The sequence below is a fragment of the Penicillium cinerascens genome (genome assembly GCF_028974065.1).
Source record: "Penicillium cinerascens strain IBT 15544 chromosome Unknown contig_5_segment0_segment0, whole genome shotgun sequence".
NCBI classification, from domain to species: Eukaryota; Fungi; Ascomycota; class Eurotiomycetes; order Eurotiales; family Aspergillaceae; genus Penicillium; species Penicillium cinerascens.
Window position 1 is genome coordinate 1,468,785 of NW_026695294.1, and position 19,276 is coordinate 1,488,060.

Genomic DNA, 19,276 nt, shown 5'->3' on the forward strand with positions numbered 1-19,276 from the left:
TCAGCGTTCGACCCTTTTTACGTTTCTCATTAAACGGACAGCGGGTTTAATCAAATTTTTGATTTTAGATGTACGTGACTATCCGTAACTCTCCAGTTTCGCTGGAAATACTCTCACATCCACAAATGCCCCCATAAAAATAAGGAAAGAAAAGCGAAAGAAACAAGAGGGGTACTAACTAACACCTTGTCCACCAGAAAACCACCAGATACAAAGAAAGCTCGTAGAGACAAACGTATTAACAGGAAAGTGAAGAGATTGAAAGACAACCCTATCACAGCGGGTAGCTGGGATTGCCCATCTGCTGCTTGGTGTGATGGCTGATGGGCCCGATATCCTGCATGGACTGCATGTCGTCCAAAACGGCGTTGAATGCCTCCGTGAGGCCCTTGGCCACAGCGGTGCGGTTCCACTCGCCGCGCTTGCGCCAGATGTAATCCATCAGGCAGGTGGCAACTTGCTCCAACTGCTCGACCGAGCACCCGCTTGTCTGCTGGGTGAGTTGGTTGTGCAGGTGCTCGACGTACTCGAGGTCGAGGTCCAGCTGGGGTACTGGCTCTTCATTGAGCAGCTGTTGCAGGTTGGCGGAGGAGTTCGTGACCGGCTTGGAAGATTCGCCGAAGAGAGGAGGCTGAGGCTTGGACTGTGACTGGCTGTCATAAACAGTAGCGTTATCGTCTGCCTGGTGCCGGGGAGAGGGCTGGCTGCTGCCTCCCTGCTGGGTGTCCGGCAGGTGCTCTTCCTGCGAAATACGGTCGGGGTATTGGGTAAGGTCCGGATATTCATGCCGTGAGACATGAGGACTCTGGGTCTGGTGGTGATGGTTGGATAATTGCTCTGATGATTTCTTGTCCGAAGTTGTCTGAGTCGTAGAAGCCTCGTTGGTGTAATCACCGGGCTGAGATCCCGGAGCCATTGGGGTCATCGGACCCTTCTGCGAGAAGCTCGACAGACCAGACTCGCGGCGGACCTGCTGAGATGGAGCAGTGTGCGAATAAGCAGGCTTAGGTTGCGCAGAAGGTCCAAACGAGCTGTTCAGTGTGTCCTTGCTGCCAGAGTGATCCTCGGAGTTGGTCATGAAAACATCACCATCACCATCACCATCACCATCACCATCGCCGTGGGAGCCGTTGCTCTGACCATGAGGGCCATTCTCATTGAGATCCGACCCGCCAGAATTGTGGTACCCATTGTGATCTCCATTGGTGAAGTTCACATGCGACTCTCGCGCAGGAGTGACCGGACGTTCGGCTGACTTGCTCTCGGGAGAAGAAACACCAAGATGGACAGGGCCAGTGGAGGGGCCCGACTCGGTGTTGCCGTGGGGCACATTTCCAGTACCGGGCCGAGACACCTGACTCTGTTCCGCGCGAGCACGCTCGGCAGCCGCCTTTTTCGCGAGCAAGCTCGCGCTGATAGACGTTTTCACACTCCGCAACAAGAAGCGGGTCAGTGAGATCAATGTTGGCAATGTCGACTTCAACGTTCGCCAGCATCTCATTCGCTCGCATGGCTTTCTCGGCGTCGTCTAATTGGCGTGCATCCTTGGCGATGCGCTTAACATCGGCCAAGAAATCGGAAGGGCGCTTGTAGTAGCCATTCGAGAGGCGCTTCTCGATAATGACAATATCCAAGTTGTAGAAGAACCGGCCTGTGGCAGTCTCGCGAAGACCGACCACGCCGTGTTTGTCGAAAGCCTTTTCATATGGACGGTGGAACCCTTGTTCGTCAGGTGGTAAATCACTGGTCACTATGTTGGGGTCCTCTTCCTCCCACAAGTATCTAATCTGGTTTTCGTCAACCACGCCGGTCCGGAACCGCTTGTATTTCCTCAGCTGCTCCATAATCGGCTGGATCCGAATCTTCAGACAATTCAGAATGTGTCGGTCTTTCTTCTTCTGAGCCTTAAGTTGCTCCTTGGTCATCTGCGCCTCGGCTTGCGGGGGAGGGGGTGGAGCGACCTCCAGCTCTTCGAGTTGACGCTTCTTGCGATTTTCGGGGTCAGGGAACTCGGCGGGAGGAGTTTTGACGTATTCGATGAGTTTGGCAAAGAACTCATGGCGGGCAGTGTGGTCCGGGGCATGAATGTCAAACAGGTTCTTCTTGGAGAATCCGAACATTCTCTTCAGCAGGACGCCATCCATCTCCTCGCCTGTCGACTCAAGCACTCCGAGCAACAAGACTGGGTCAGAAGCTGGTACTGATTGTAGGAGACCGAGGAATGTAGAGATGACAGCGGGGCCAACTGTCTCTGCCCACGTTTGGACGTTGGGGATGTAAATCACACTGGGTTTATTTCGCTTGACTTCCGAGAAGAGCTGAATGACCGTGGCTTCAGGAGACCGAGTAGAGTCGCTGAGTAACGTAGGAAGATCGAATGCCTGAACATGCAATCCCTCGAAATGATGAAGTAGTGCGGCTGCAAGGTACTGCTGACCCATTCCCTGTGAACCTCTTAGGAGCAGACGGGGCCGGAAGACCCGCGACCGATCGAATTCCTGCATCATTTGTTCTCGCTTGAATCCGTTCCCGTCTTCGGGCTCTTCGAACTGAGCCTCCTCGAGGGCAGTGAGTCTCTTTCGCTGGGGAAGGACCTCTGAGAGCGAAATTTCAATCTGTATCAAAGACTGACGAAGGAGAGGCTCCACATTCTTGGGCAATGAAGATGCCCCCGATGCAGTAGACCGTTCCGAGGAAGGAACCATCTTCTTGACAGCCAGCATGAAGTCCTTGGGAATCACATCGATGGTCTTTGGATCGATTATGAGCTTCTTATCAGACTTGTAAATCTGAGGGTATTTTCTCTGCACGGCATTGAGAGCGGCTTCGGTGCAAAGAGCTCGGAGATCGGCACCTCCGTAGCCTTTGGTGATCTTGGCCAGTTCGTCTTTGATATCTTGCGGGAGAGCGGGATCCCAGCCCTTGGTGTGAATGTCGAGGATGGCACGTCGGCCCTCGAGGTTAGGAAGCGGGAAGTAGAACTCGCGGTCAAAGCGACCAGGGCGGCGAAGAGCAGGATCAACGGAGTCCGGCCGGTTGGTAGCACCAATGACAATGACTTGACCACGACCGTCCATGCCATCCATTAATGCCAGAAGAGTAGAGACGATTGAGGCATGGATCTGTTCCTGTTTGCTAGATCGTACGGGAGCCAGTCCTGTGGAAATCGAGTCAGTAGAGTAGACAAGGGACAAAAAGAGGGGGCTCCTTACCATCAATCTCATCGAAGAAGATGATGCTAGGCTGTGTCTTGCGAGCCTCCTCGAACAGAAGTCGTAGTTGCCGCTCGGCCTCACCAACCCATTTGCTCAACGCATCTGCGCCCTTTCTCATGTAGAACGTTACCTTGCGTCCCTCCGAGCTGACACTGTTTGCCAGGGCGCGAGCCAAGAGCGTCTTTCCGGTACCGGGGGGTCCATGGAACAACACGCCTCGAGGTGGCGTAATATGGAACCGTTGAAAGATCTCCGGATACAGGAGGGGAAGAGAAACCATCTCCTTCAGCTGATCGATGTGTCCCTGCAAGCCTCCCACGCTGTCAAAATTGACGCTCATATCAACACCAAGCGGGTCCGCGTCGGCCAAAGACTGTTTGTCCTTTACTTTGCCGAAGTTGGCGGGAGTGCCTGAGAGACCTTGAGCATCGCCAGCATGACCCTGGGGGGCAAGGATACCGCCAGGGGTAAGGCCAGTATTCTTTGCCTGTCCCTCGTCATCACTGCTGTCGCTATCGACACCTCCAGTCGTAGCAGCGGCACCGGGAGGTCCAAGGATTGATGATTGACCGGCACCGCCAAAGGGTCCGAACGTGGGGAGAAGATTGCGCTGCCAGCCGCCCCCACCACCGCGTCCACGGCGTGATGGAGACTCGGCCACTGCATCATGATCGTTTTCATCCAGGTTCAATAGCAGATCCGGGCGGATGATGCGATAGTCGACATCCTTGCGGTTGCGCTTGGGCTTCTCGTAGACAATATGTTCCACGGCGTGACGCCGGCTCTTCTTACCATCCTTCAAGTCTTCCAGCTCATCGGCGAGTTCTTCGGCAACGTAGGATGTGCCGCGGGATCGATCAGGGCGCTTACGCAGGCCAGGGCGACGGCTAGCGACGCTGTCTTCATCATCACGGGCTCTGCTACCCTTGCGGGGCGAGCCACTGGACTGGACGGAGTCTGAATCATCATCGTCTTCTTCCTCTTCGCCTTCGGGCTCGAAATCACTCTCTTCGCCTTTCTGCTGTGAGTTTCGTGATGGCTTCTTTCGACCGGATCGGCGAAGTCCATCAGAAGGCTCAGCCTCCTGTTGTTCCTCCGCCTCGTGGTCGTTGCGGGTTGGTCTGCTCCGTCGGCGGATGATGGGACCTTCGTCTTCATCCTCATCCTCATCCGCTTCAATTTTGGCTTCTCCATTCTCTGATTCTGGGATAACACCCGAATCATGAGTCATGTCGACATCAGCCTGGTCCGCGTCGTTGGCTATTGTGGTATCGCCCTCGGCACCACTCTGAGGCACATCGCTCTCCAGGATCTCTAGAGAGCCTTGGACCTCGGCGCTCGTTTCAATGCTCTCCTCGGCGATCACAGGCTGCTTGGATGCTCGGCTGGGGTGACGGGAGCCGCTGCGTCCATTTTGCGTCTCTGGGCTGAGAGTGGCGCGTTCAACAGTCTCCACGTGGCGGCCTGAATTAGTCAAGGCGTAGATATCCTCCGAAGCACCTCGAGTACGGCGAGTGATCCGTCTGCCGTTAAACTGTGGCTCTGCGAGAATTTCAGGTGGAAGTTTGAGTGTGACGATAGTGCGCTTTGGCGGGACTGGGGCGGCAGCCTCTGATTCCTCGTCCTCGGCCTCATCATCTCCAGGCGATTCATCTTCGTCGGATGGTTCTTCATATAGTGGACGACTTTGGGTGGTTCGTCGGCGCGCAGTTCCTCGTGCATTTCGGGGAATATTGGGATCATCCAGATCTTCCTCCTCAGACTCGGACTCTTCCAGGATGGAAAGATCATCATCACTCATACTGGCATTATCTGACACGATATCAGAGTCACGGCGTCGGCGCTTCTTGGCCGGCCGTGACTTCTTCTGAGGGCTCGATTTGGACTTGCGCGCGGTGCGCCGGGCAGGACGATCGGAAGGTGCACTCCAGTCTTCATCGTCCGAGTCGGACATGATGGCGATCTCCTCGAGGGAGCGTTTGGCGCTACCGCGCATGACGGCGTGAAGGGGGTGATAGGGAGGTCACTAGAGAATGAGTATGTTAGTGATGAAGCACCAAAAAAAGCATTGACCAGGGAGCGATGGGTAGAGAAGTGATAGTACAGGGTATGGTTCGCTCGAAAATAGACAAAGGTGATCTCCAAGTCGCGGTAGCAAGCAAGTGGGTGGGAGCTTACAAACGACAAACAGGTCTTCGTCCAGCGATGACACCGATACTTCAACAGGTGCGCAGCCTGTAGATATGGCACTGGACGGGGGCCACCGAGATCCACCACGACAATTGCTGATCGGCAGGCTGGTTGTCGCGGACGGGAGCGATGGTGGACCGCAATCTGGTCGAGTTGGGAAGGGTCACTCCTCGACTCGGGAACGCGTGAGAAAACAAAGAGAACGGCGAAATAATCAACAACAGGGACGGGGGATATGCAAAGGAAAGAATTGGCAAAGGACCGAAGAGCAGGTCCTTTAAAAAAGAAGCATCAACTGGCAGGGCAGGCGGAAGGGACTCGCGAAGGCATTCAAGGCATTCACACGCATTCGCTGTTGAGCCACGGGGTGTGGCTGATCCCGGCTGAGTCATCTCGTGCACGTGCCACATCGTGAATGCACTCGGCACGCCCTGGCTGTCGCCTGGTGGGGATTCTACCCCCATTGATTCCCCTTCAGGATGTTCATTCAGGGCATTCAATTAATATAAAATGGTAGTATACCTCGATCCAAGACCCTATCAGGCTCCTTACGAGCCTGAACGGGGAGGGGAGCCTGGGGCGACATGGTGGTGAAAGGAGGTGTTAGAGGGCAGTCAGGGACACGAAGAAGCAACTGCCGGGAGCTCCATGACATTTGGGTTGTGGTCCCTTCCTTTGCTGCCCGCCAGAATTCAATGGGACCTGATATCATGTGATGGATGACTCAGCTGTTCCGTTCTCGGTCTTTGAACACCCCGGGATCCTTCATGTTTGACTATGGGTCAGTACTGTTCCATACATTGCAGATATCTGTAGACCTGCTATTTACCGTTGGCACATTGCTATCATTAAATAATACCCATTATCATGGGCAATTGCCTCTATAGTATAGTCAGAAGCGGAACCCCTTGACCACTTTAGTAACAGCAATCCCCGTCTGTCTGCCTCCAGTACAACAATAAATTGTCATCTCCATCAAAGAATCGCGAACTGTATTCCATTGAGTACCGTCCCTGAAGTCACCGTCCTCACAATCCCGCATAGTGAGCTGTACACTTCAACGCCAAGCCCCGCTTTCCCCAATCCAGCAACCGCGCTATACCGCTTTCGCAGCACCCAGACCGCGCCGAGCGACCAGCTCTTCAGCGAATCCCCTCGGAGCCGTCATATATCGCCCCGTCCAGCTCAAGATGTTGCTACGACAATCTGTCCGCCAGGGAACCCGAGCCATGGGAATCTTCTCATCAGTCCGATCTGCCCCCGGCAGACGGATGTTGACCACCACTCCCGTCCGGCTCAACTCGTCACCACAACAGCCGAGTGCCTACCGGGAAGGGGTATGTTTCTTCTTACTATCCAGATGATTCGGAAGGATCTTCTGTCTTTGAAGTGCACGTTGTACTAATCTATGTACTTAGATGACGAGATATAAGACCTTTGCAGGCCCCTTTGGCAAGGTCTTCTTGGGTGCCGTGTTCGTTTACCAGGTGATCTACTGGACCTGGCTGAAGCTGGAGATGGATGAGTCCAAGTTGGAGAAGAACGGTACGTCTCATTTCTATTGCGATATATAAAATAGCATGTACTGACTTGGCTGCAGAAGAAATGTCCGCCTTGGAGAAAAAGGCACGGGAGTTGGCCGGCTCCAAGAAATGATTTAGCCTTGGATGAATCTCAATGAATTGTACTATATAAATATACCTACCGATCTCAACATGTACTCTACCGTCCATTCCTCTTAACAATGGAGGATTTTATCCCGAAATCTACGCTGAGCGCGAAACCTTTCGGCAGATTGTACAAAATGTCGATGAAAGGAGCGACAAACTCTCTATCAAAACAATCGAAATAGACATAAATCGTTAGTCAGAAGCCTTACGCTTCCGCTTATTGCCCTCGGAAATATGTGAAGTACCAGCCACACTATTATCCAAATCACTCTGTCCATTTCCAGAAGGTAAACACCAATCACGGCCCCTCTCTCCCTTCTTGAAATGCTCGATGTCGATATGATTAAACCGTTCATCCAGAGCCGCAGGGCCATGGCTGTGGAGTGCGATGGAGCGATTGCAGAAGCCGCACCAGAACTGCGATTGGTCGGCTAGATCGATGCGGCTGGCGTTGAGGGTGGACTTGGTTCGGGTCTTGGGGATGCGATGTTGTTGGTTGAGGTGTTGGGTGTATGTCTCCTCCCGGTAGAAGAGACGTCCACATGAAGAGCCCTTGGTTTCATCATGGGTGGTGCAGAGCCAGCTTGGAACGTGGAGGTGCTGGGAGCTCTCGTGTCGTTTCCAGTCGGCTTTGCTGCCGAAGGACTTGGCGCAGTGGGGGAATGTGCAGCCGTAAGGTCGCTCATGACGTTTACGATGCTTCCTATAGTTGTGATGTTAGTCACGGTTGGATCAGTCGTTGTGAACTTGACGACTTACTTCATCTCGCAGCGCAGCCGAGTGCGTTTGGAGCAGATGTCACATTGGAACCAGTCCTGCTTGTCATCGCTGGTTTCCGGCGCAGTCGAAGCGGCATCATCAGAAAGTCGCTCCAGGGCTGCTGAGAGAACTCTTTGCAGCATCTGGCGCTGAGGCTGGGATAGTTGAGTGTTCTCGGGTTCAATCTCGATCCCCTCATCGCTGTGTTGGCTTTGCCTTCGTCCACGGTGGTTCATCATCTTCGTCATCGCATTGATAAGGTTATCTGCTGCATCCGAGATAAATGCCTCCGACTTGGCATTTCCGCGCTCTGTCGAAGAACTGTTACCCTCGCCGGATAAAGACGAGTCGAAGCCCAAGGACTCCATAACAGGGAACTGTGTTGATTGGATATTTGTTTCCGGATACGAGGGATTCGAGAATGGCCTGGGTGTCACGGCCCGTGATGATAAAAGGTCAACGCTATCTTGAGAGTGATACACCTCGGTGGAATCCAGCTCCATCTCGGTGGCGGATCCCAGATCCTGCTGTGTCACAACTAGGGAGCCATCCTGTGAAAGGCTGTCATCATGTTGTTGGCCAGGCTGGCGGCCAATGACGGTCTCGTACCAGTCCATGGATCTGGTTCAGTCAGTAAATATATACATACAGAAAGTGTGGGGAGCGCTCACTTCTTCAGCAATGCCTCGCCGTCTTCCTCATGATGCATCCGGCTCAGGTGTTGCTTGAAGTTATCCAGTCGAGGCCACTTCTTGTTAGGCCGTGGGCAGTTCTTCCCGAAGCAGAGGTACATCATCTTCGGGCCGCGCTCAGGCTCTTTGTTGTGTACACATTTCTTGTGGCGGGCTAGGTCGTTGATGGTGCCGAAGCCCTCTTTGCGAGGGCAGTTGGGCTCGTCACACTTGAAGAGCTTTCTATGCCGAGCGTCGTGTTTCCTAGCCAGGTCAGTGGGGTTCTTCCCATAGGACTGTATAGGATAATGTGGATAGATACCTCTTGTCCGACGGGCACTTCCCAACCCATGTACAGGAAGGGTGGTCACACTTGACCGAGCCATCCAACGAGCCTGAATAGTCGAAGTCTCCGGAGAATAAGGAGCCAGCGCCGAGATGAGGCTGATCAAACATAGTGACAGAGTCGCCGAATCCATATTCCTTCGTGCCGATGTGAGGACTCGACCGCGGGTCCATGCCATAAGATGTCCCAATCGAATTCGTTGCGCAGCTTGTACTTCCATAACCGGAGTCCGCCGAATATAAACTACCCATATACTGACTCCCACTCTCGGAGGGTGTCCTATAGTGCCCACTGGGTTTGGAGAAGCCGCAGTCGGGATCACCGACGGCCGAGACTTTCATGTGGGACATAGACGAGGGGTTAGGAACACCGGTGACCTGCAACGGGTTCCATGCATCCTGGTCACCGGTTAAGCGAGAAGGGTAGTTGGGATAACAGAAGTCCTGAGGCTCTGAGAACCACTGGTTCATGAGGGCGGGCTGGTTTTGGGCTTCGAGTGAGGCGAGGTGTAACTCAAGCAGAGGATTTGAGGCCGAGTCACCCAGAGCCAAGGCCGAGGGATTGAAATCCGAGAGATCTGAGGGCTGAGATGCATCAGGACCGACCATGATGCCCTGAAGGACGTCGGTAGGATCGTGCCAGCTCATCTGAGGATCCTAAGAAGGTGTCAGCAAGGGAACCAGGCCACCATGGAACAAAACGAGAACGGACCTCCATGGTGTCGAGCGTATCTAGTATATCGGCGACCGGTCCGACCAACTATGGGATATCAGATACTAGGACCCGAGGAAACCACGAAAATAAAAAAACGCAGAGATCCGAAAAAGCCGGGCAACGGCAGCAAATAAATGAGGGAAATGCAGCTCCCCTCCTTTCCGGCAGCCCCTAAAAAAACGAGGTGCATGCGAACCTGACGCACGCGAGAACAAAAAAACACGCACCCGATTAACTCCACTTCGCCCCGAGCCGGTTCACCACGCGGACAATCAAGGGAGGGAGAATGTATGCGTCAAGTCCGCGTCAAAATCGACTCAGCAGGAAAGTCTCAATGAGACAAGCCGTGGAATGTGCATGTCATCCCTTGATTGCACGGCCCCCCGCGGTCCTGGTGTGGGGGCGTTCACCCGGGTGAAGATCAGATGAGGCGCGATCTTGTTTATCTGGGACGTATCTATGGTCGTTCGGGGACACTACGCGGCAATCCCAGCACCGGTGGTGTGGTGCTGAGACACGAGATGGGCTCGTTCGAGAGAATGGACATTCCCTCGAAAGGAAGGAAACCAATATTTCCACGCAGCGTGGCTGCAGCACCCCAATCGGGCTCTGACAGGGACGATCGGCACCTCGATTCCCGATTGCCATGTTGTTTCTAGGGATGAACATTTGACACACGGCCCTACTTGAAACGAAACATGACATTTGATATCCGCGCGTCCCCTAGCTAGGGCTGGGCCCCCCTTGTCAGGGTCCTTTCCCCAACCCCCTGTAGCAATTAGACTCGAGTCGGCTAGGTTCCGCCAGAAATCACCAAATATGATGGCTCATATGCTATGCACATGGGGCTCCGTACGCCACATCGGTCTGAGACAGAATTCCCTCGCCCCCGAAAATATGTACACAGATCCGAGGGATCGTCGGGAACTCCGTCATTCCACACATGCGGGATATACCGACTCGGCGTGATCCTGCTCGAAGGGGGTGGAGGAGCTAAAAAAAAAACAACAACAAAACGACGGAAAACCTAACGAAGTGACTGAACTGGATCGAAAAGGGAAAGCGCTCATCGGCAAAGAAACAAAAGGGAAAATAAGGTCATCCCTTTCTAAATAGCTCATCCATTGGCGTGACGTGGTCGCTGCAATCAGCCGACGAGTGATCAGGTTAAAGAGATAAGAAGGGGTATATACACGTATACACGCGCCCTGTAAATGCTGGCAGGGAGATGGTGAAAAGTCAGAAACATGGGGATCGTCACAATCACATCCGAGAAGAATAGCTGGAGGTATAGGGCTCGGTAGTGTAGGGGGAATTGGGAGCCACGGGCTGGTATGCCGGATAGCCCGTCTGAGCGGGGTAGAGCGAGCCCTGAAGCTGGGAACCGAGAGAATACGAGTGCTGCAGCATGGCAGGGTTCGTTTCAGGAGTCCTCGAGCGCGGGACTGCGTTGTATGGTGGTGGGTACGTCACTGGGCTCTGATGCAGGGGGTGGGTCTGGGCTTGCGAGTGGAGCGTGCATTGGTCGAACTGGCCCATGTATCCTGCAATCTGGGGATCACCAGGCTGAAGAGGATCGGTGATCGACTCCGGCTCCATGGACAAATCGCTATCTGAAATAGTCGGGTAATTGAGCAGTGGAACCTCGTAGGTGCTAGCGTTGCTGGTTGGATACTGCGGCCGTGCGAGATGTGCTGACGTTCCGGAGGGATCATGTTGCGCGTGGAACCGTGCTGCGAGGGGGGCATGTGTTTCGGTAGACCTGCCAGTGACCCCCACCTGGTGGACTTGGTGCGGCGAGGCACAACTTTGTTTGGCGAGTTCCAGCACAGGCATGGCTAACTGCTCCATGTGTTTCCCCAGGTGAGCGGTTAGCTTCGTCCAGGATCCACAGATGTTTCCGCAGAAACGACAGGGTTCCTGACGCAGGGTTTGCTCTGTTTCATGGCGGGAGTCGTCAACCATCTTCCAGAGCCGGCTGAGTTCACGCTCACGCGTGCTGTCAGATGAACCGTCGCCTGCCGATCCTTTCGTCTTCTTGGGCTTGGGTTCGGGCATCTTATGCTCCCGCACTAGATGCTGGACAAAGTTGTTCTTGCGGAAACAGGTATGATTGCAATCGGCATAGGAGCAAGTCCACCATTCGAGTTGTCGATGTCGCTCGTTTTCATGTCGAACCCAATCTGCCTTCCGCTTGAATGACTTGGGTTCGGTACACTGAGGAAAGCTGCATGTGAACGGCTGCACGTCCTCATGAACATGTTTGGACCAGTCGGATGGCTTGTGGAATTTCTTCACCTCGAAGCAAATCGGGCATTCGAATTCGGCGGGCAGGTGGCTGACCGGCGGAAGAGGCACACCAGGAGGGAAGTGAGCGGCGGCAATGGCTCCCTCGCCTAGAGCGTAAGATTGGTCACGACCGATACTGAAATCGGCAACACAGAACTGGGTCTGACCGGTCTCGGTGTCAGCGGGACCCTTGCCCTGATGCAGCAAAGACTCCTCGCCCCCCAGAGCGAAACAAAACTTGCCAGCCTCGCACGAGCGATTGGCGACCGCAACCGAGTGCTTCTGTTGCAATTCCACCAGATGCCTGTATCGACGCGCTTGCGCTTGCGCAAAACGATGAATGAGAGCAGGCTCGAGCAGTGGATTTAGTTGCATGATCTGCGCCCTAAATCCTTCGAATGTAGGCACTGGCAAGCTTGATACAGGCGGGAATTCCATGACATGCCCTTTCTCATCGACCATGTCGACATCATCGTCTTCCGCGCCCGCTGTGTCGGGCCTGGGAGCTGCACTTATTGGCGTCTGCTCGGCTGCCATTCCCGGCATTGGCGAACGATATAGACCAGCGACTGGAGGACCACCGTGGCTGGTCATAAGATCTATCAACCCGGGCGTGACAGGCCGCGGGACCTCGCTTCGACTTCGGCCACGATTCTTCGCCCCGAGGCTCATGGGGGTTGCTTCTGGATTGGGTGATACGGCCCGAACTGAATGACTCCCTCCAATAGCCGCCATTTGTCCAGATATATTGATAAGGGCATTTGTCAGGCTCGGAGAACGTCCGTGCTTATTCGATATAGACGACAAGCTCAGTCTATGGCGATGTGAGCCGCTGTCTCTGTGCTGAGGCTCTTGAGGGGCCTGCTGGGTAGCAGTGTTGACGGTAGAGATAGAATGGTCGGACGCTTGACGCTTCAACCTCGAAGACGCCTGTTGGAAGAAAGGGCGTTTCAGGATACTATTACTCCGCTTCCCCTTGGTCTTGGGCTGCTCACTAATCGACAATCTATCGAACGTCGCGCCGAAGTTAATAATACTGTTATTGTCAATCGTCGCCGTAAGTGACGCCGTCTCCAGGTCCCGTGCACGTTTCTCAAATGCCACCATAGCCGCGCTAGAGCTTCCCGGTTGCATAACATCTGTTCTTGGCGTAAAGTCGTTAGGAGGATCCTGCCAAGGATAAAGGCGGAAGTTTCCACTGGAGTCGATCTGTTCAAGCGAGGAATATATATCAGGCGTCGAATGGTCATTCCAGGCAAGCTCAGTGGCATCAACGACAGGAGACTCAGCATAAGTCCTTTCGGCCTCATCACTTTCTTCACTGGCTTCATCCTCACTGCTCTCATGCACTATGACACCGGGACCCGGGACCGGTCGACCGGCAGAGGTAAATTGCAGGTTGAAATAGTCCTCTTGCTGAAGGGGACGATCTCCAGTACTCCGTGCTCGGCGTTTCCTGGTCGTCGGAGGCTTTTGGCGTGGCAGAGAAGGAGACTCGTCCCCCGCTTCACTGTTGGCCACATTCACAGATTCTGTCCACATGCTAATGGCTTCATTCTTCTGTTCGCGTTCTCGTTGTCCCTTGAGGTCATTCGGGCTTGGCACAAATTCATTCCCCCGAGATCTAGGGTCGAGACCACCGTGCCCAGTGGTGGAGTTAGGAATCCAGTTCCCGTTATGTGTTCGTGCCACAGAAAGTGAGTCAACCGATCGGAGATCGCTAGCGTCATCTTCGTCACCGGATTCACTGGACATATCCCCGGGGGAAAGATGCGCGGTTGACCGACTCGGACGTCTTTGGTAGACAACAGGAGAATCACCACGCGACACCCTACTTACGGTGACGATAGGGCTTCTGCCTCTTGTTGAAGGCGAGGTTAAATCATCTCCTGGCGGGTGATTCGTGGAAATTGAGAGCCCAGAAGGGTCGTATTCTGTACTGGAGATGCCGAGGCCCGATTGCCGAGGAGCCGCAAAGGAGCCCTGCGCGGTGGTTACACTGCCTGGGACAGTCAAGCTCCCTGATGCAGATATCGGACTCGGCATAGTATTTTCTGCACTAAGCCACCGCGAGGCATTCACGCCCACGGACGACGGCCATTCCGAATTGGTGGACGGAGCCGTTACCCCGCCGCTGAAGGATGAAGTGACTCCATTCGGCCAGGCACCAGAGCCACTCACGAGATCAATGTCCGACGGCGCAAGATATGAACTCGGCCTTGACGGTGTGTAACCATTTTCCCTCAGGCCTAAGTAAGTTTGGGCCTGAATAGAGGGGCGCCGACTTTCATTCGGCGAACTGTGATTTGGACTTTCACCGAGAGGAGTTAAGCGAATGGCGCTAGCAACAAAATCGCTCTCCTCGGGATCAGACGGCGCAGAGAGGTACGGGTCGGTGTTTAGCTCTTGCAGCGGGGGCGATTTGCTAGACGGTGTCGACATATTCAGGTAGTCGCGTGCGCCTAGCTTGGTCCATGTAGAGAAGAGGTCGGGGGAGCTGTCTTCGGACGGAGGCGATAAAGGGGCAGAGGGAGCCGTAGTGACGGGGAAATCATGAGGATGCAGAGCGCTCCGAGCCAGTTTAGGGGAGTTATATAGAGTCTCACCCATCGGGATCCCGTGGTGTCAGCACCTTCTTTTTATATATAAAGTACCACTGGTGGATTATTCAGGCGAACCGTTAAAATAAGACGAGGCTGAGGGAATATGCAGAGAGGGCTGCAAGATGGGGGCGAAAAGGAAGATGAAATGTGAGGGGAAGAGATCCTAAGATTGGAGTTGGGAACGCAGCTGGGAGAGAGAGATCATCGAGCGGTCATGTTATCTCCGGGCGCATAATGGACCAGTTAGAGCATTGAAAATGTCCGAAACGGGGCACCTTGGGGGGGTAAAAAGAAGAGGAAATGACGGGGTCAGCCTTGCGACTTGCAAATGAGCCTCATTTAGCGCCCACGAGATCCTGGGCCCGCGTTCCGATCCGGTTCTCGCTTACCGTCAGGTACGATGCCAAAGGTACTTTGGCACTCCGTAGTAAGTTAGAACTGTCGACATTCTGTATCTCTATGTCGAGATACAAATACAGCATTTCATCTCCTGTTGAACTCATCCGAAACGCTCTCGTGAGAAACGGCCCCTTGGGCATCGGGCTGTACACCCCAGGATGTGCATGACTGAGCCACATCCTCCGTTCTATTCTTATTCTTTCAGCCCCTGGGGGCCGTTTCGAAGCCACACGATAGGGCTGAAGATCCACGAGCTTGTTTGTACCATCGCGTGGCGTTGCGCGTGCCGCTTCGTGTCCATGGTTCACGGCTCATGGATCTCGATCGCGGTGGATCTCCACCCCGCACTGTACCTTCTACTCATACGATAGCAGTACTGATTCATGACCAATGACATTCAAATCAATAGCTAATCAATCTAACTAATAAACCCTCCCTAAGCGTACACAATCTTCTATATAGGAAAATACATAAAAACCAAACATGAACGCTCAGATCCCAATGGCTGAATGCAGGTGAGAGGAAGCAAAACCTTCGAATCGACCAAAATCTCAAATCTCAAATCAATACAATGAAAAAAAGATGCAGCACACATAGGAAAACTAATCCAAGACAAGAAAATCGGCAATTTGACGAATTTATGCTTTCATGCCCGGCTCTTTGGGCCGAGGGCTCGCGGGCGCCGATGGCACCGACACCCTCGCTGGAGGCGGGCTTTGAGCAGCAGCGGCAAGTTGCTGAATGCCCTTGAGCTGTAGACTCTCACGAGCCTTGAGCTTCAAGTTTTCGTGAGACCCCACTGGAGTCTTGGGAGGGGTCTTAGGAGGGGACATCTGGGCCTGATCCGGAGCAACCAAGGACTCAGTCGACTTCTTAGCCAGCTCTTGAAGACGGGCAATAACAACAGGAGAGTCCGAGTACAAGACCTCGCCCGGCGAGTAAATGCATGAACCGGCTCGTTCGCCGCTGGCAAAGTCTTCGTGGGCAGCCTCGCGCCAGACGTGTGGGAAGGTGCGGAGAACGACGTGGCGGGTAGGGTCGGTCTTCTGGTTGGGACTGACCTCTTTGGCAATTCCGTACTCCTGCCAGCTCTCGTTGGAGATGCTCTCTGCATCTGGTGCCGGGAAGGATGCTAGGACGAGCTCGCGCTCGACGCGGGCGTGGCGCCAGGTCTCGGCGGCTAGCTTCACGATCTTGCGGACGCCGGTCAGGAGGGAGTCCAGGTGTTTGGGGTCGGCGAAGTGCTTGATATGGTCGATAACATCATCCACGATCACCGCGGCGGCAACGTTGATGGATTGCTTGGCGTCTGAGGTGGTGTAGGCGGCTTTGAGGGTCTGTTGTCGCCAGAATGCCTCGCGCCGGACGGACTTGCGGCGGATATCCATAGACAGCATTTGGAAGAAGGTATCAGCTTTATCGTATCTTCGACCTAAAGTGAACAGGAAGGGCTGGAACACGCGGTAGGTGATTGTCTTGGACACGACATGCTCGATGTAGGCGCAGCGGAGATCACGGGAGGCGACTGTGTTGTCGAGGAAAGGTGGGATTTCTGAAGGAATCTTGGACAGGATGTCCTTTGGCGGGTCGATGGGGAGATAGGCGAAGTGCTCCTTGGAGAGATCGTGGATCAAAGATGAAAGCTGGGTGAAACAGTCCAAACTATAGTAGAGGGCTTATTAGAACGAGTACATTCTATGGCGTTCTAAACATGCGCTTCTATAGAAAAAACATAAAGGAAGGTATGGGTTGGGTCTCATCACAAAAACAAAGGAAACATGAAAAGGAAGGTGAAAATGAACATGATAAAACGTAAAACATCAAAATGTAAACCGTGGGCCTACTTACAAGAATTGATCGCCCTTGGTGGTCTTGAGATCAGTGGCCTCGCCGAGGCTGTGCAGCGTCTTCCTCAAGCGCTCGCAGTCTTTGTCAAGATGATCGATGGTGAACCGCATCTCATCCACTGCGCGCTGGAGTTGCTGCTCCTTGATGTGGTTGTCTCCTTCGAGCTGCTCCTTCTCTCGCTCCACACTTGAAAGCTCGCAGTCTTTCTCGGAAAGCAACTTCTCCAAGGCAGTCCGCTCCTCAGCCCAGTGTTGCTCCTTCTCGTCGATCTGTGCTTCGACAGCAGCGATTTTGTCATCCAGTTCCTTGGCAGCGGCTGCAAGTTCTTCAGCATGGGAGCTTCGCAATGAGTCCAAATCACTGGCATGAGCCTGCTGGAGTGTCTCCAGTTCCTGGGCATTCTTGTTGCGGGTTTCTTCCAACTCTTTCTCCTTCGCTTCTAATTCAGCAACCTTGGATGCCACTTCTTCGCGGGCCGATTTGAGCTCGGTCTGCTTGGACTCCAATGCACCAATCTTGGTAGTGAGCTCTGTCTTAGTGGTCTCGAGTTCTGTGCGTTGGGTCTCTAGAGAATCCTGCATCAAGGCTTTTTCCTTCTCCCAGTCTCTTTTTTGGGACTCGTGTTGATCCAACAAGCTCTTTTCGCGGTTCTCCAAGATTTCGTTTGCTGCTTTCTCATCTTCATTCTTGATCTCCTCGAATAGCTCGGTCAGCTCCTGCTTCTGAGTTTCAAGTGCTTGAGTATGCTCCTCCTTCTGCGCCTCCTTCTCTTTCTCGTGAGCATCCCGTGCCTCTTGGATGCAGGTATTCAATTTGGCAATCTCCGCTTCAAGGTCGGATTTGCTCTGTGAGAGCTCCTCGTTAGACTTTCGGTGAGTCGCCAAACCGTCTTCGAGGTCCCTCTGCTTCTCTTGAAGGTTTCCTAGCTCGAGTCGGAGTTCATTGATAGTGTTCTTGAGCTTAGCACTTTCTTCGGCGCTCTCGTTTGCCGTTTTCTTCATCTGTGCTTGCAAGGCCTCAATGTAGAACTCCTTGTGCATTAAAGCTTGTTCATGCTGGTTTCCAATCTGCTTCATCTCAGCCTCGCGGCTCGATAGCCGACTATGAGTGTTTCGGAACCCATGCAAGAGACGATCAATGTCGGGAAGCGCGGATTGAATTCTCTGGAGAAGTTCCATATGTTCGCTGTCATTTTCCGGGGGCGACATAACACCATTCTCATGAGGCTGGCCATTGACCAAGCGTAGATCTCGGATGGCCTGGAAGGATGCGGCATATGAAGGATCGGACATGCTATAGCTCCGATGCATGAAGTGACCGTCCGGTCCTTGGGGCGGATAAGGAGCATACGGAGGAACGACTCCGGCGGAGCTCATGATAGGTGAGTGCACCACTGAGGTGTGACTTTGAGCTGTGGATGGTGGCCGTGGTGCCGGTGGGGCCATTAGAGGTGGAGCTGTTGGTGCTGTCGGCGGCGGCGGCGTAGAGATTGCAGTAGAAGACATGGCTGGTGGCATATATGGATAATGAGAGCGAGCCAGAGGACTGCTAACTTTTGGGATGGGCGAAGCGTAAGGCGAAGCGTAGGGTGAGGCGTAGGGTGATCCGTATGGCGATGTGTATGGAATGGGTGCAGCGTAAGGATTATATGCGTGAGCAGGGTGATAGTAATTGGACTCTGGTGAAGCGCTTGACATCAACCGTGCCTCGGTCAAGGAAGGCGACGGCAATGGCACCAGAGCAGGAACAGGCGAATATGGAGCAAATGGAGGAGAAGTGACAAGTGCTTTGCTTCTTTGTTCTTCTTGGTGATGTTTCTCAGGTTGATGGCTGACTTTGGCCCCAACAGACAGTTCAGATGCGTCCTTGTCTTTCAAGATGGATACTTCGTTCTCGAGATGGTCTTCCTTCACAGCAGGTTGTTGATGTGTCGCGGGGTCAGGAGACTGTGAGTTCTCACATTCCTCATTTCCGACTGCTGCAGTAAACACCTCGTGTAATTCAGTAGCTTCGGGCTTTGGTTCAAGCGTAGGTTCCGATGGCTGACAGAGGTCTTGGTCCTGTACCACAGGTTCCGAGCTGCTAGGAGTTGGAGATTCAGTTATCGTCTGGTCTTCTGCTCCTTCCGGGGCCTTGCTCTTTTTATTCTTCTGCTTGGTCGACCCGGCCCTGCCAAGTTTGTCCTTGACTTTGGCCTTCTTGCCACCGGCTGCCATCGTGGTAGAGTGATGCGTGCCCAAACGTAGATGTAGATATTTTTGGGAGAAGACGTGTTTCCAATAGGATCACTGTATCAGAGAAGGCAATATAGAGATGAGTATATTCCAGGTTGGGTGAATCACAGGGCTTGTTGCACTGTACATTTGCTGGTAGCCCTGGCGGTGCCTCAAGATATAGCCCAAAGACCTCGCAGACTAGAGAGACAGTAACCCAGTGTGGAACAATGAGTCAAGATGCGCAGTATGAGTGTCAATCAGGCTGCAAATCGGTCTTCCTAGGGCCGTGTTGGACAAATGGGAGCAAATGAATGCGGTACACGAAGGCAAGGCTGCCCGTTCCAGCACGCGTACAA

The 19,276-nt window shown here is 53.6% G+C and overlaps 5 protein-coding genes across 5 annotated transcripts; 1 reads left to right on the top strand and 4 right to left on the bottom strand.

Annotated features, from left to right (window-relative positions):
- Nucleotides 1–274: 274 nt before the first annotated feature.
- N7498_004997 (chromatin segregase YTA7) lies at nucleotides 275–5,211 on the bottom strand (the record flags this gene model as incomplete). The annotated part of the gene is given in 3 exon segments (XM_058452059.1): nucleotides 275–1,412; nucleotides 1,432–3,157; nucleotides 3,213–5,211. The coding sequence occupies 3 exon segments, from the start codon at nucleotides 5,209–5,211 to the stop codon at nucleotides 275–277; spliced, it is 4,863 nt and encodes a 1,620-aa protein (XP_058308597.1).
- Nucleotides 5,212–6,528: 1,317 nt separating this feature from the next.
- N7498_004998 (uncharacterized protein) lies at nucleotides 6,529–7,133 on the top strand. The gene is made up of 3 exons (XM_058452060.1): nucleotides 6,529–6,742; nucleotides 6,824–6,950; nucleotides 7,006–7,133. Exons 1-3 carry the CDS (start codon nucleotides 6,596–6,598, stop codon nucleotides 7,059–7,061), a joined length of 330 nt encoding a protein of 109 aa, XP_058308598.1. The 5' UTR covers nucleotides 6,529–6,595; the 3' UTR covers nucleotides 7,062–7,133.
- Nucleotides 7,134–7,267: 134 nt separating this feature from the next.
- Nucleotides 7,268–9,568, bottom strand: N7498_004999 (putative C2H2 finger domain protein; the record flags this gene model as incomplete). The annotated part of the gene is made up of 5 exons (XM_058452061.1): nucleotides 7,268–7,778; nucleotides 7,835–8,455; nucleotides 8,506–8,769; nucleotides 8,828–9,507; nucleotides 9,563–9,568. 5 exons carry the CDS (start codon nucleotides 9,566–9,568, stop codon nucleotides 7,268–7,270), a joined length of 2,082 nt encoding a protein of 693 aa, XP_058308599.1.
- A 1,260-nt stretch (nucleotides 9,569–10,828) lies between these two features.
- N7498_005000 (putative C2H2 finger domain protein) lies at nucleotides 10,829–14,464 on the bottom strand (the record flags this gene model as incomplete). The annotated part of the gene is made up of 1 exon (XM_058452062.1): nucleotides 10,829–14,464. One exon carries the CDS (start codon nucleotides 14,462–14,464, stop codon nucleotides 10,829–10,831), a length of 3,636 nt encoding a protein of 1,211 aa, XP_058308600.1.
- A 1,030-nt stretch (nucleotides 14,465–15,494) lies between these two features.
- N7498_005001 (uncharacterized protein) lies at nucleotides 15,495–18,920 on the bottom strand (the record flags this gene model as incomplete). Its single annotated transcript, XM_058452063.1, has 2 exons — nucleotides 15,495–16,518; nucleotides 16,705–18,920. 2 exons carry the CDS (start codon nucleotides 18,918–18,920, stop codon nucleotides 15,495–15,497), a joined length of 3,240 nt encoding a protein of 1,079 aa, XP_058308601.1.
- Between the last annotated feature and the right edge of the window lie 356 nt (nucleotides 18,921–19,276).